A 13776-nucleotide genomic window follows, 5' to 3' on the forward strand; every position below is an offset into this window, starting at 1 on the left:
ATGCAGACATTTCTATATCTGTAACTATACATGGGTAATTATGTGTTACAATGGAATTCGTCAAATGTACATGATGTAAGTACAACATTCACAAATATGGTATCAAATGAAAGGGGTGGATAGTAAGATCTATTATTTGAGTGGTTTTCAATTAAAAGGGCATTTCGTGATCCACAGCTTCATCCCCCACTTTTCTCAAAAAAAGTTGAGATTTTTATATCACTGGAAACCTCTGGCTACATAATGTTTATTTACAAAATATTTCTTGCAGATTAATTCGTTTAGCAAAGATATCGTGAAATTTGAATTTCGTTCTGGTGCACCAGAACGAAATTACAACGCATTGTCTATGGAGCAGTGTAATACACATAATCATGCATAACTCGCAAACGCAAAATCGGAATCAACTGAAATTTTGGGAATAGGTTTTTTCGTGGATATCTAATGAAAAATGACATAAATAGAGGATGCTAGGATCACGAAATACTCCTTTAAGTTAAAACAGGATAAACATCAGTCCAGAACCCCGGTCCAGAACATTGAGTGCAATAATACGCCAACAAGAAGAAGATATTATAAATCAGTAGTTTATTGATTGTGTACATTCATGTTTATGCAAGAACATTGTCCAATCATAAGATTCTATTAAATTTTGCTACTTTTGTTAACTTATACAAACATCGTGTTTTGTTGTACATTGTACATGTAACGTTGCGTTGGTAAAGGGTGTTTTAGCCTTGGGTCGTTGCGATCCATAATAACCATGATAACAGCCGGAAACATTGGACGATTAGCTCTGTCAAACGACCGAATCTACAATCTATCCGGCACAATCATTATGGAATCCTATATTTCTGATGGTATTAAGTTGTTTTGGAGTAAGATAGGGTGGGAGCCCCCAGGGGGAGCCCGGGGATGGGAGGATGAGGCGCAGTCGATCAAGAAGTGCCTCTTTGGCTTTTTATAGACGCCTTCTTATCTTAATTTAATAGTTCTATTTATCTATAACTATGTACACCGCATTCAAAACATACTGCTTCACTCTATTCCTGGTTCTCGTCCTTAAAACGGAGAAGGCCCCTCAACAAATCCTCTGCGAAATAAAACACAAGAAATTATAAGCCGCTATCATTCTCAAAATATTAATTGTTGACATTTGTTACCAAAACTATGAAAACTATAGGTCAAAATTTGAAACATTTCTATTGGCTATAAACACGAGGAGTTAATTCTTGGATCTTTGATGGGTTATTACTATATGGGCCCATCCGGGGGGGGGTGCACTCAACTTAAATTTTGGTAGGGGTGTGCGGCGCGGAGCGCCGAACTTTGGGAACTAAGAACTGATTTTCGGGCAAAATAGGGGCTTGAAGAACTGAAATTAGGGCCAAATTATAGGCTGTTTAGCTAAAAATTTCTAAATTATTTCCAAATTTGAGCTTAAAGAGCTACAATTGTCAGAGTTTGAGGCTCAAAGAACTGGAGCAGATCCAAATGTGTGGCTTAAGGAACTGCCGGAGAGCCTGATAAAGGGACCCTTGACCGCCGCACATACCCGTACCACCTTAACATGTGAGTGCCCCCCGGGCCCATAGCCATATAGCATACACATGAAAAAGGAATCCAGCCCCCTGCTGTACCATGTGTAATCCGGGGTGAGGGAGTGTGGGGTGAATTCTGCTAAAAATCGCGGGCCCCCTGGCGAATGTTTTGCTTATTTGAACATGTAACATCATCGCAATCTCTCTAAAATCGAAAATGTGATGCCAAAATATCTGCACTCACTCAGTCCTTTCGACCTGCCATAAACCCTTTCAGGGAATTTCACTACTGTCTTCCTAAAATTCACGTGCCATTCATTAAATCGATCAATTCTGTGCCCCGAGTCCCTTTTGACAATAATAATATAATAGACCCCGTGGGGCACTTTAATATATGATTTTTGGCATTTGGTGAGAGTAAACTGTACAAAATATGGGGTCACTGGGTGAGAGACGGACTGTTTTACTATTAAATTGGGGGAGGGGGTGGGTTGTGTGAGAATGTGACCTTAGTAATAGTAAATGGGGTCTTTGAGTGAGCCAAAAGAGGCTTCGAATATTACATTTCTAGTTCTAAATGGCTTTGTTTTTTCAAAATATTCCTCATCAGCTTACCAAGGTTTCGTGCGTTGTTGGAATCCGAGACACATGCTTTTGACGTTTTTGACCACGTATAGTTAGGTTTGCAGACGCATACCCATACGTAAACCCCTTCAACACACTCTGCATTGGGTCCTATTCCACCTTTGGCTGTATTTGTACAGTTTTCTGTATCCCTTATACATTGTTTTTCATTGCGTAGCTCTACTTCAAGTTCGTGTTCCAACCTCGTCTCCAACACAGCCTTCAATTCGTCTTCCAATTCCTCTGCATAGAAATTAAGAAAACACATGATTCTTAATTCAAGAGTTTTTTATGCTCTGCGTGCTGGCTATAGGGCGCTTCAACATAAACATGATAAAAAGTCCAAGTTTTGAGATTATTTTCTCAAAATACCAAGAGCTATATCAAAACCACTTAACCAGGTGTGTTTGTACTCATTTTAATGCGTTTTTCTATTCTGATTTTTTTCTAAAGAAGATTTGAAACTTGTCGTCTGCAATTAGCTTCATACAGCGTTGCAATGATAGGTCCTGGGGGTAAATAAATGGCACTTTTGAAAGCTTTTTGAAGTTGGGGATGATCGATACCCTTTCCTGTCCAGGCTATTTTTTAATCAAGTATATGGCGCCAAAATGTCCTGGGCAAAAATATCCGAACACTTAAACAAAAGTCATTTCTTAAAGTAAATAAAGTAGTCGAAGGGTACAGCTCTGCGTATTTTGATACATCATTCGGTACGATAAGACTTTACTTTTCTTACTTATTGCATTTGAATATATACTCTCTAAATTCCTAAGATTTAAAAATAAGTCTAAGAGACTTGTTAGAATGACAAAACCTTTCAGAGACTTAAAATTCAAATCTTTATTAGAGTAAGATTTAAATCCATTAGATTTGAATTTTAAGTCTTTTCAAGGTTTTGTCCTTCTAATAAGTCCCTGGAATTTAGAGAGTAGGAGAGCTTTTCAAAAGTGACAAAAATTTGCATTGACTTCTTCCCTCGAAGCACGCAGATATTTATCACAGTAGTAGTAGTAGTAGTAGTAGTAGTAGTAGTAGTAGTAGTAGTAGCAGTAGTAGTAGTAGTAGTAGTAGTAGTAGTAGCAGTAGCAGTAGCAGTAGCAGTAGCAGTAGCAGCAGCAGCAGCAGCAGTAGCAGTAGTAGTAGTATTTTTGGACTTATTCTAAAAAGTATTAGGAGGGAACTTATTAGTTGTGGACCGTATATATTATTACTATTATCAATATCGTTATTATTTCAATCCCATATTTAACACATACCGATGTTTCCAGCTGTGCTTTGGTGTACTCCTACCATAAGTAGGGCAGTAAACAGAGTCACTGTGAAGAACGTCATTTTGCCAATCTGTGAGCAAAATATTTAGTCTTGTAATTATTGAATTGATTTGTATGTTTAAACATGCAACTTTCTTGTGTGTTGACACGTCGTTTTTTCTTGTAGGCTAAAAATCCATAACCTCCTTCACTTCCTCACTTGCCCCTGACAACATTAAAAAGGCTGCTTTTTGCAGAAAACCCCATTGAAATTGAACGACCAGGATATGAGCAATTCCCCGAGCAATTAAGGGGTTTCCAAAACAAGAGGAAACAAAAGGAAATATTCCTTTGTTTGGCTATATCTCAAAATCAATATTTCCGAGTTCCGAACAAAAGGTACCCCTAGCTTGTTGGTAAATCAAATCGGCACAAAGGAGCAATGCGTTACGTAATCTATTACGCCTCCTCTGATATGATAGCTCCATGGTCTCTAGTTTGATTTCACAACCATGACCTGGTTTTGCTGTAAAACGCATTGTTCATTTGCGCTAAATTGACACGCTATTCATGAAGTAGTACCATTGTTTCGAACAAAAGAGTTCCGCCTTTAAATTGGTAACTGTTATATTATAGTACAGGGCGCTCTGTGGAGATATTTGGGTTATCATTTTGTCGACATGTCTTGCTACATTAGTGGAACCAATGATTTTTGGGATCCTTACACCTCAAATGATAAAACTAGAATTTGTTCCATTTTTTTCTATGCCCCCTATGATACACACGAGGGGTCGAAGGTCATAATGGGGGCCAAAATGTAAAAGGTCAATTATTATATTGCACTATAGTGCTTCGTTCAGGAATTATAGAGTAAATTAGGTCAAATGTCAAATATCTCATGCACAGAGGCCGAATTTTCAAAATGCACCGATTCAATCGCGTTTTGTCTCAAATTACTCCTCTCGACAAACGAAATAGGAATACAATTTGTTTGAGAAATTTATAACCTCAGAATCGGATAAAATCACGGCTCAAAGGTTATGCATGTACATTTTTCTATTGGACCTTGGCTGCATTAACTCTTAAATGGGATGTGACAATGCAAATTGCACCAAAATTGTAAATTACGTATATGTTTGAGATTTCTTATGTTAAGGGGAGTGATTTGAAACCAGTTTCGATGAAATCGGACCATTTTTTAAATTTTGACCTATGTGTATAAAAGTTTTGACATTTGACCTATTCGACCTTTTAACTTCTGAACTAAGCACCGTAGCAAAATATAACAATTGACCTTTTTATTCCCTGTGATGAGAGAAACAATTTGAGACGTACTACAACACGATAGGACTATTTCAAAGTTTTGGCCCACTGCGCCCCACAGAGGGCATGGAAAAAAATGGAACCAATCAAATTATTTTTGTTTATCCTTTCAGGTTTAAGGATGCCAAAAAACTTTGGTTCCACTAATGTAGCAAAAGAAAATTTCAAATCCCTATACTATTATGCTGAGACAATGTACGTTTCACTCACACCGGTACCCGTACGATTAGTGTCTTCGAAAAGAGCGGTATTGTATTCAATCTATGATTGCAGACGTACACAAACATGACAGGTGATGAGTTCAGCCTACTCATAAGTTAATACATTCAAAAATTGTTTTCACCTATCGCTATGGTAATCTGTTATATCACTACTTCTACGGCGAATATGAATATTGATTGACAACATTTCCCAATATATCAGCCCTCAAATCTGACATTTTTTATGATAATAGATCAAATAAAAGATTCAGTCCATTGGAATCGCAACCTCTCTAGTATTGTCAAGCAGGGGCGTACAGGGACGAAGATATTGTTTGCCTACTAATACATGTGATATGGTTTATCGTTTATCATGTTTACCCTAATGTTTTTCGCCAGGGCGCTCTCACATCACGTCTAAAGCGCGGACAGTTAAGTTGACAGCCCTGATCGCGACCCGTCCCGTCGGGACACTCCGGGGGGGGAGGCACTTCAATATGAAATGGATATAGGTGTAGGGCTGGCACTTTCGCACTAAGGGGCATTCGGTGAGAGCAAAATGTAAAAAATATGGGGTCATTGGGTGAGAGCATGATTTTTGGCATTCGGTGAGAGCAAAATGTAAAAAATAAGGGGTCATTGGGTGAGAACATGACCTTTTTTTAAATGGAATCTTTGGGTGAGAGCCGGAACAGCGCCACAGAAACCTCGAAAATCGACTTTTAAGTTCTAAATGGCTTTCAAAATCAGTGATAAATGAAAGTTGCTGTTCAAATTGAACTTGTAAGGGTCTTTGGGTGACGGATCAAATGGAAAAATAGGGGGTCTTTGGGTGACAGAGCATGTGTTCGTAAAAAAATATGGGGTCTTTGGGTGACAGCGATGCTGAAAAAGGGGTCTTAACAGCCCTACATATGCGTCACCTCCAAAGTTGGAGTGCCCCCCCAGGGGTACACTCATAGACAGTAGAACTCTACTGTCTATGGTACACTTCGCCAGTAAAAAAAATTCTCCGATGGTGTGTTTAAATTTACTCCAATTTGGCACTGTTTTACCGAGCTTTGCGCACAATGCCAGGGCGGGGCACAATGTTCCCAGTAACTATTACTTGTTCTGGGAGCGGACCAACGTGACGGCTTGGAAATTTTGGTCTTGACTCAAACTGGCTATGCCACTGATATGAGCCACAAACTGGCTATGCCCATCAGAGGAAATTTTGAATGAGAAAACGGACATTTTGCTGAGAAACGGCCAAAATGGAAAGGATTTTTAAAAGAATGAGAAAATTAAAAATTTTTCTCATTCTTTTGGATGAGGAATTTCGTGGTTTATGTGTCAATCACTATTGTCTTATTAAAACCAGTGAGAATTGGTAATCTCCGCTGAGCTCAAAACAAAACATTATTATTTTAATGAAAAAAATTTAAATTCTTTCCATTTTGGCCGTTCCTCACCAAAATGTCCGTTTTCTCATACAAAATTTCGTCTAGCGGCCCAGCCACTGATATGAAGCCATTTTATATAAAATGTGATGCATTAGATACTCTTAACCAGTTGAAGTCATTGTTATCACTGTTCGTTACCAAGATAAAAAGTATGAAATTGTTTCGCTTGTTTTTAAAAATATGAATAAATTATAAATGCGATATTAAAAGATAATTATTTTGACTTACCTTTTGACGTTGTCAGGATTGGAGACAAAGAGTATGACTTCCAGTATTGCTGTCGTTTCAACGAATATCGGTTGACTGATTCTCAATGATTCTATATATTGTGAATACGTTACAGTTAAAGATTTGACCCGTCCCAGGGTTGCTTGTACGTGACTACTTTAAACAATTATTTCTATTCTACTTCATTGAAATTGAATTTCAAAAGGTGTGGAATGCCATAAAAATTATGAATATAAACAAGGCCAAGTGGTTTTGTGATTAATGACTTGTAAAACTAGGTAATTGCACAAATAATACTAGTAATTTTAAATTGTATTTATCAGGTAAGCAGGCCAGGCTTATAATATAACAATTCATCGCAGGTACATTTGCGGGAGAAGCGCGCTAAAAAATGTCATTTTCAGACTATTTGAGCCCCAACTTGGTGTCTCGGAGAAGATGGAAAGAACTACCTCGGACAAAGAAGAGTAGTGGGAGCCATTACTCTATTTCATAAGATGTTCTATGACGAAGCTCCAGTACTCCTCCAACACCTGTTACCAGATCATGATAATTGATCCCCGTCTGCGGCGCTCCATCAGATCCCACAATCAATCTGTCAAAATTCCAAGATCAGATCCAACCTGGTCAGCCACCGGAGATCATTCCTTCCATCCTCAGCTCACTTATGGAATGCATGCTCTACCTGGCCCAATTACCTCAAACCAGAATCGACTGATTGCGGTGGCCCTCAAGTGGTACCAAAACCCATTAGAGGGGGACGGGCTCATGCACTATAATTATGTTCTTACTCCCGAGTTGTAAATTCTACATGTCGATTGTTTAAATGAGGAAAGTCGAATATGTTAGGCATATTGCACAATAGAAGAGAAAAACACGGTTTTTCGCCGGAAAACCATGTTTTTCGAGCGATAAACTAGGTTTATGGGCGAAAAACCAAGTTTCTCGCTCGAGAAACCAAGTTTTTCAAACCCTTTGCTTTTCGAATCGATAAACCTGGTTTTTCAAAACGAAAAACCAAGTTTATCAAATTAATTCCATAAAAGCTAGATTTTCAATCGAAAAACCAGGCAGAGAAACCAAGTTAAAAAAAAACTCTGCTCAGTCTCAAGTTGAGAAGCCTGATTTTGTGAATCGAAAAACCTGGTTTATCGATCGAAAAATCTGGTTTATCACCAATAATTCCATAGTTCTCTCTTTCATTGTGCAAAATACGTGCCATAGTCGCCATGCATAACATATTAACCGAATCAGAGCTGACATCTGAACATTTTGTGATGGGGTAGGGACTAAAAATAAATACATGTTAATTAGACTAATTAACAAACAAAAATGACCGCAAAAAGGTGAAATGTTCGTAATTTTTTACTGGGGGGGCAACAGGGGGGAACAGGTTTGTTTCTTGTAGGCCGCGCGCATATTTTCGTTTTACAATATTTCGGTTGTTGACATTTTCAAGCAAAGATGAATGAAACCATTTTCAACAGATTTCTTTCTTATACAATTTGTTTTACAATCAATATGAAATCAATAAATCCTATTAAATAAATAAATAAATAAATAAATAAATAAATAAATAAATAAATAAATAAATAAATAAATAAATAAACAAATAAATAATAATCAATCTATAATTTTCCTAAAAATGGAAATAAAATGCATTTCGAATTTTTTTCCCAGGCCACTTACTGGAAACAAATTTGTTTTTAAAGCATAATATAAGGCTGCTTTACGCAAATATTGTAAGATAGCATTTCGTCATTTTTTATTGATTTGAAACTCATGGCAATAATAATCTTTAATTCCGTTACCTAAAAACTATAAACTGAATACTCCATCACGCATCATGTTCATACCCATGATTTTTAATCGACACCACCATAAAGAGGCACATCGAGCCCACCAGTCAAACTTTTTTAACGTATTAAGGCGAGTAATAGTGGTGCCTGAGCTTGTCTGATCTAGCCTGAGCTAGCCTGAGCTAGCGTTGTTACCTCTGGATCCCATGCAGTATATTCGCCGTAGAAGTGTAGTGACGTAATTAATCGAATCAACTACCATAGCAATAGATGAATACAATTTTGAATACATCGCCCTTCACTACAACATTCACTCGGTACCTATGCATTGAACCATAGATGTCAAAGAGCAGAGATAAACATGATAAAGACCTGTATCGTAATTCTATAGAATATGCATATTATGCTGATCACTCGCACCTGTTAGAGTGCAATCTGCTTGTAGTGCAGGGCGATCTATTCAAAAATCTATTGCTATGGTAGTTCATAATCCGATTAGTACGGCACTTCTACGGTGAATAGGTATATCTATAATCACATAGTCAATTCGCTGTAGAGGTGACGTAATAAATCGGATTAACTACCATAGCAATAGATGAAGACTAGCCTATATCGCGCGGTTTTTGGAGTAAGTTGGGCCTAATGGATCACGAAGTGCCCCTTTGAAGACGTCTTATTATTCTAGTTATATTTATGTACACCGCCAAATCATTCAAAACATACTGCTTCACTCTATTCCTGGTTCTCGTAGAGAAGGCCCCTCAACAAATTCTCTGCGGAAAAAAACACAAGATATTATAAACCATTAGCGTTCTCAAAATTTTAATTGTTGACATTTGATACCAAAACTTCGCACAAAACGAGGTCAAAATTTGAAACATTTCTAAATATTGGCTATAAACACGAGGAGTTCTTGGGCCCATAGCACAAACAAGAAAGAAGGAATCCAGTCCCCCTGCTATACAATGTGTAAACCGGGAGTGGGGGAGTGTGGGGTGAATTCTCACAATTGTCCATTATATATGCCGCCAATGTTTTGCTTATTTGAACCTTACCCTTCTTCTATCTTTCTTTTTTTAAGACGAATGATCGATAATTTGCCGCCAAAATATGTGACAAAAATAGTCTGCTCTCAGTCCTTTCGACCTGCCATAAATCCATTCAGGGAATTTTACAGAAAATGTTTTAATACTGTCTTCCTAAATTCCACATGCCCTTAAGGGATGTAGAATGAGCGTTTATGGCGTTTCGACAGTATTTTTTTCACCTCAGACGTATCGAATTGCATTCTGAATACTAAGCATGTCTTTCTGATATCAAATAATTTTAATTGTTTGAAATTCACGATATAATACAAATTTTTGATATATAACAGTCCTCGAAATAAATTTTATAAATCTAATGATTATTCTTCAAATGTATGTAGCTGGGAGAAAAAGCCGAAAAGACCTTTTTTTTTGGTGTTTTGGGAAAAAAATGCATATCTTCAATACGAAAGGTCAAAATTTTCAATTGATCGTCGGCCTTTCATCCCACCTACATACACTTTAAGTATAAATCATCAGATTTATAAAGTTTACTTCAAGTACTGAAATATCAAAAATATAAATTTTTAATGATTTGCCATAAAATGTGTATTACATTGCAAATTTCAAAAAAAAAATTATTTGATATCAGAAGGCCATTCTTCGTATTCAGAATGCAATTCGATATGTCTGTTGTGCTCTAATGTCCCACAATAAATACTGTCCAAACGTTCATACCCCGGGTTCATATCCCTTCCCTTAAATCGACCAATTCTATATTGGCATTTGGTGAGAGCAAAATGTATCAAATATGGGGTCACTCGGTGAGAGACCGACCGTTTTACCGTATTCTTGGGGGGGAGGGGGAGGTGAGGAATATGACCTTTTTTTAAAATGGGGTCTTTGAGTGAGAGCCAAAAGAAGCCTCGAACATTAAATTTCTAGTTCTAAATGGCTTTGTTATTTCAAAATATATTATTCCTCATCAGCTTACCAAGGTTTCGTGCGTTGTTGGAATCCGAGACACATGCTTTTGACGAAACTGACCACGTATAGTTAGGGTTGCATTTGCAATACCACCCGCGAGCCCCTTCAACACACGCTGCATTAGGCCCTATTCCTCCTTTGGCTGTATTTGTACAGTCATCTGTATCCGCCATACATCGCTTGTAAGAATCGCGTCGCTCTATTTCAAGTTCGTGTTCCAACCTCGTCTCCAACATAGCCTTCATTTCTCCTTCTATTTCCTCTGCATAGAAATTAAGAAAACACTTGATCCTTAAGGGAACTGGAATGAGCGTTTTGAGCGTTTCGACAGCATTTTTGTGGGACATGAGAGCACCTCAGACGTATCGAATTGCATTCTGAATACGAAGCATGTCTTTCTGATATCAAATAATTTTCATTTTTGAAATTCACGATATAATACAAATTGATATTTTTCAAATTTTTGATATATAACAGTCCTCGAAATAAATTTTATAAATCTAATGATATATTCTTCAAGTGTATGTAGCTGGGAGGAAAAGCCGACGATCAATTGAAAAATTTGACCTTTTATATTGAAGATTTTTTCCCCAAAAGACCTTTTTTTTTTGGTGTTTTGAGAAAAAATCCATATCTTCAATACGAAAGGTCAAAATTTTCAATTGATCGTCGGCCTTTCATCCACCTACATACACTTTAAGTATAAATCATCAGATTTATAAAGTTTACTTCAAGTACTGTTAAATATCAAAAATATCAATTTTAATGATTTGCCATAAAATGTGTATTACATTGCAAATGTCAAAAAAAATCAAAATTATTTGATATCAGAAGGACATTCTTCGTATTCAGAATGCAATTCGATATGTCTGATGTGCTCTAATGTCCCACAATAAATACTGTCCAAACGTTCATACCCCTTCCCTTAAATCGACCAATTCTATATTGGCATTTGGTGAGAGCAAAATGTATCAAATATGGGGTCACTCGGTGAGAGACGGACCGTTTTACCGTATTCGGGGGGTGAGGAATATGACCTTTTTTAAATGGGGTCTTTGAGTGAGAGCCAAAAGAAGCCTCGAACATTAAATTTCTATTTCTAAATGGCTTTGTTATTTCAAAATATATTATTCCTCATCAGCTTACCAAGGTTTCGTGCGTTGTTGGAATCCGAGACACATGCTTTTGACGAAATTGACCACGTATAGTTAGGGTTGCATTTGCAATACCACCCGCGAGCCCCTTCAACACACGCTGCATTAGGCCCTATTCCTCCTTTGGCTGTATTTGTACAGTCATCTGTATCCGCCATACATCGCTTGTAAGAATCGCGTCGCTCTATTTCGAGTTCGTGTTCCAACCTCGTCTCCAACATAGCCTTCATTTCTCCTTCTATTTCCTCTGCATAGAAATTAAGAAAATACTTGATCCTTAAGGGAACTGGAATGAGCGTTTTGAGCGTTTCGACAGCATTTTTTGTGGGACATGAGAGCACCTCAGACGTATCGAATTGCATTCTGAATACGAAGCATGTCTTTCTGATATCAAATAATTTTCATTTTTTTAAATTCACGATATAATACAAATTATAAAAAAATTGATATTTTTCAAATTTTTGATATATAACAGTCCTCGAAATAATTTTATAAATCTAATGATATATTCTTCAAGTGTATGTAGCTGAGAGGAAAAGCCGACGATCAATTGAAAAATTTGACCTTTTATATTGAAGATATGGATTTTTTTCCCCAAAAGACCTTTTTTTTGGTGTTTTGAGAAAAAAATCCATATCTTAATACAAAAGGTCCAAATTTTCAATTGATCGTCGGCCTTTCATCCCACCTACATACACTTTAAGTATAAATCCTCAGATTTATAAAGTTTACTTCAAGTACTGTTAAATATCAAAATATCAATTTTAATGATTTGCCATAAAATGTGTATTACATTGCAAATGTCAAAAAAAAAATCAAAATTATTTGATATCAGAAGGACATTCTTCGTATTCAGAATGCAATTCGATATGTCTGATGTGCTCTAATGTCCCACAATAAATACTGTCCAAACGTTCATACCCCTTCCTTAAATCGACCAATTCTATATTGGCATTTGGTGAGAGCAAAATGTAACAAATATGGGGTCACTCGGTGAGAGACGGACCGTTTTACCGTATTCGGGGGTGGGGTGAGGAATATGACCTTTTTAAATGGGGTCTTTGAGTGAGAGCCAAAAGAAGCCTCGAACATTAAATTTCTATTTCTAAATGGCTTTGTTATTTCAAAATATATTATTCCTCATCAGCTTACCAAGGTTTCGTGCGTTGTTGGAATCCGAGACACATGCTTTTGACGAAATTGACCACGTATAGTTAGGGTTGCATTTGCAATACCACCCGCGAGCCCCTTCAACACACGCTGCATTAGGCCCTATTCCTCCTTTGGCTGTATTTGTACAGTCATCTGTATCCGCCATACATCGCTTGTAAGAATCGCGTCGCTCTATTTCGAGTTCGTGTTCCAACCTCGTCTCCAACATAGCCTTCATTTCTCCTTCTATTTCCTCTGCATAGAAATTAAGAAAACACTTGATCCTTAAGGGAACTGGAATGAGCGTTTTGAGCGTTTCGACAGCATTTTTTGTGGGACATGAGAGCACATCAGACCTATCGAATTTTCTGATATCAAATAATTTTCATTTTACGAAATTCACGATATAATACAAATTTTATGACAAATTTTTTACATTTTGGAGATATAACAGTCCTCGAAGTTAATTTTATAAATTTAATGATATAGTCTTAAAGTGTATGTAGCTGGGAGGAAAAGCCGACGATCAATTGAAAATTTTGACCTTTTATGGATTTTTTCCCAAAAGACCTAATTTGTTTTGGTGTTTTGGGAAAGAAAATCCATATCTTCAATACGAAAGGTCAACATTTTCAATTGATCGTCGGCTTTTCATCCCACCTACATACACTTTAGGTAGAAATCATCAGATTTATAAAGTTTACTTCGAGTACTGTTAAATATCAAAAATATCAATTTTTAATGATTTGCCATAAAATGTGTATTACATTTATTTGATTAAAAATTATTTGATATCAGAAGGCCATTCTTCGTATTCAGAATGCAATTCGATATGTCTGATGTGCTCTAATGTCCCACAATAAATACTGTCCAAACGTTCATACCCCTTCCCTTAATTCATGAGCTTAATTCAAGAACTCTGCGTGCTGGCTATAGACGCAGGCTTCAATATACAAATTTCAAGTTTTGAGATATATTTTTTCAAAATATCAAGAGCTATCTCAAAACCACCCAACCAATACTAGGCTTGTTTGTACTCATTTTA

The 13776-nt window shown here is 36.9% G+C and overlaps 2 protein-coding genes across 2 annotated transcripts in view; both read right to left on the reverse strand.

Annotated features, from left to right (window-relative positions):
• Window positions 1–571: 571 nt before the first annotated feature.
• LOC140147916 (uncharacterized) lies at window positions 572–6697 on the reverse strand. The gene is made up of 4 exons (XM_072169712.1): window positions 6615–6697; window positions 3425–3509; window positions 2157–2408; window positions 572–1093 (listed from the first exon to the last, which is right to left on the reverse strand). The coding sequence occupies exons 2-4, from the start codon at window positions 3498–3500 to the stop codon at window positions 1044–1046; spliced, it is 378 nt and encodes a 125-aa protein (XP_072025813.1). The 5' UTR covers window positions 3501–3509; window positions 6615–6697; the 3' UTR covers window positions 572–1043.
• A 1616-nt stretch (window positions 6698–8313) lies between these two features.
• The window catches only part of LOC140147922 (fibropellin-2-like), a 91961-nt gene continuing 86498 nt past the window's right edge, over window positions 8314–13776 (reverse strand). The window contains exons 3-6 of the mRNA XM_072169719.1: window positions 12732–12986; window positions 11572–11826; window positions 10433–10687; window positions 8314–9186 (exon numbers count right to left, since the gene is read on the reverse strand). Of these exons, the coding sequence (XP_072025820.1) occupies window positions 9146–9186; window positions 10433–10687; window positions 11572–11826; window positions 12732–12986 (806 nt within the window). The 3' untranslated portion in view covers window positions 8314–9145. The remainder of the gene's footprint in view (window positions 9187–10432; window positions 10688–11571; window positions 11827–12731; window positions 12987–13776) is intronic.

The sequence above is a fragment of the Amphiura filiformis genome, chromosome 3 (assembly GCF_039555335.1).
Source record: "Amphiura filiformis chromosome 3, Afil_fr2py, whole genome shotgun sequence".
In the NCBI taxonomy this organism is placed as follows: domain Eukaryota; kingdom Metazoa; phylum Echinodermata; class Ophiuroidea; order Amphilepidida; family Amphiuridae; genus Amphiura; species Amphiura filiformis.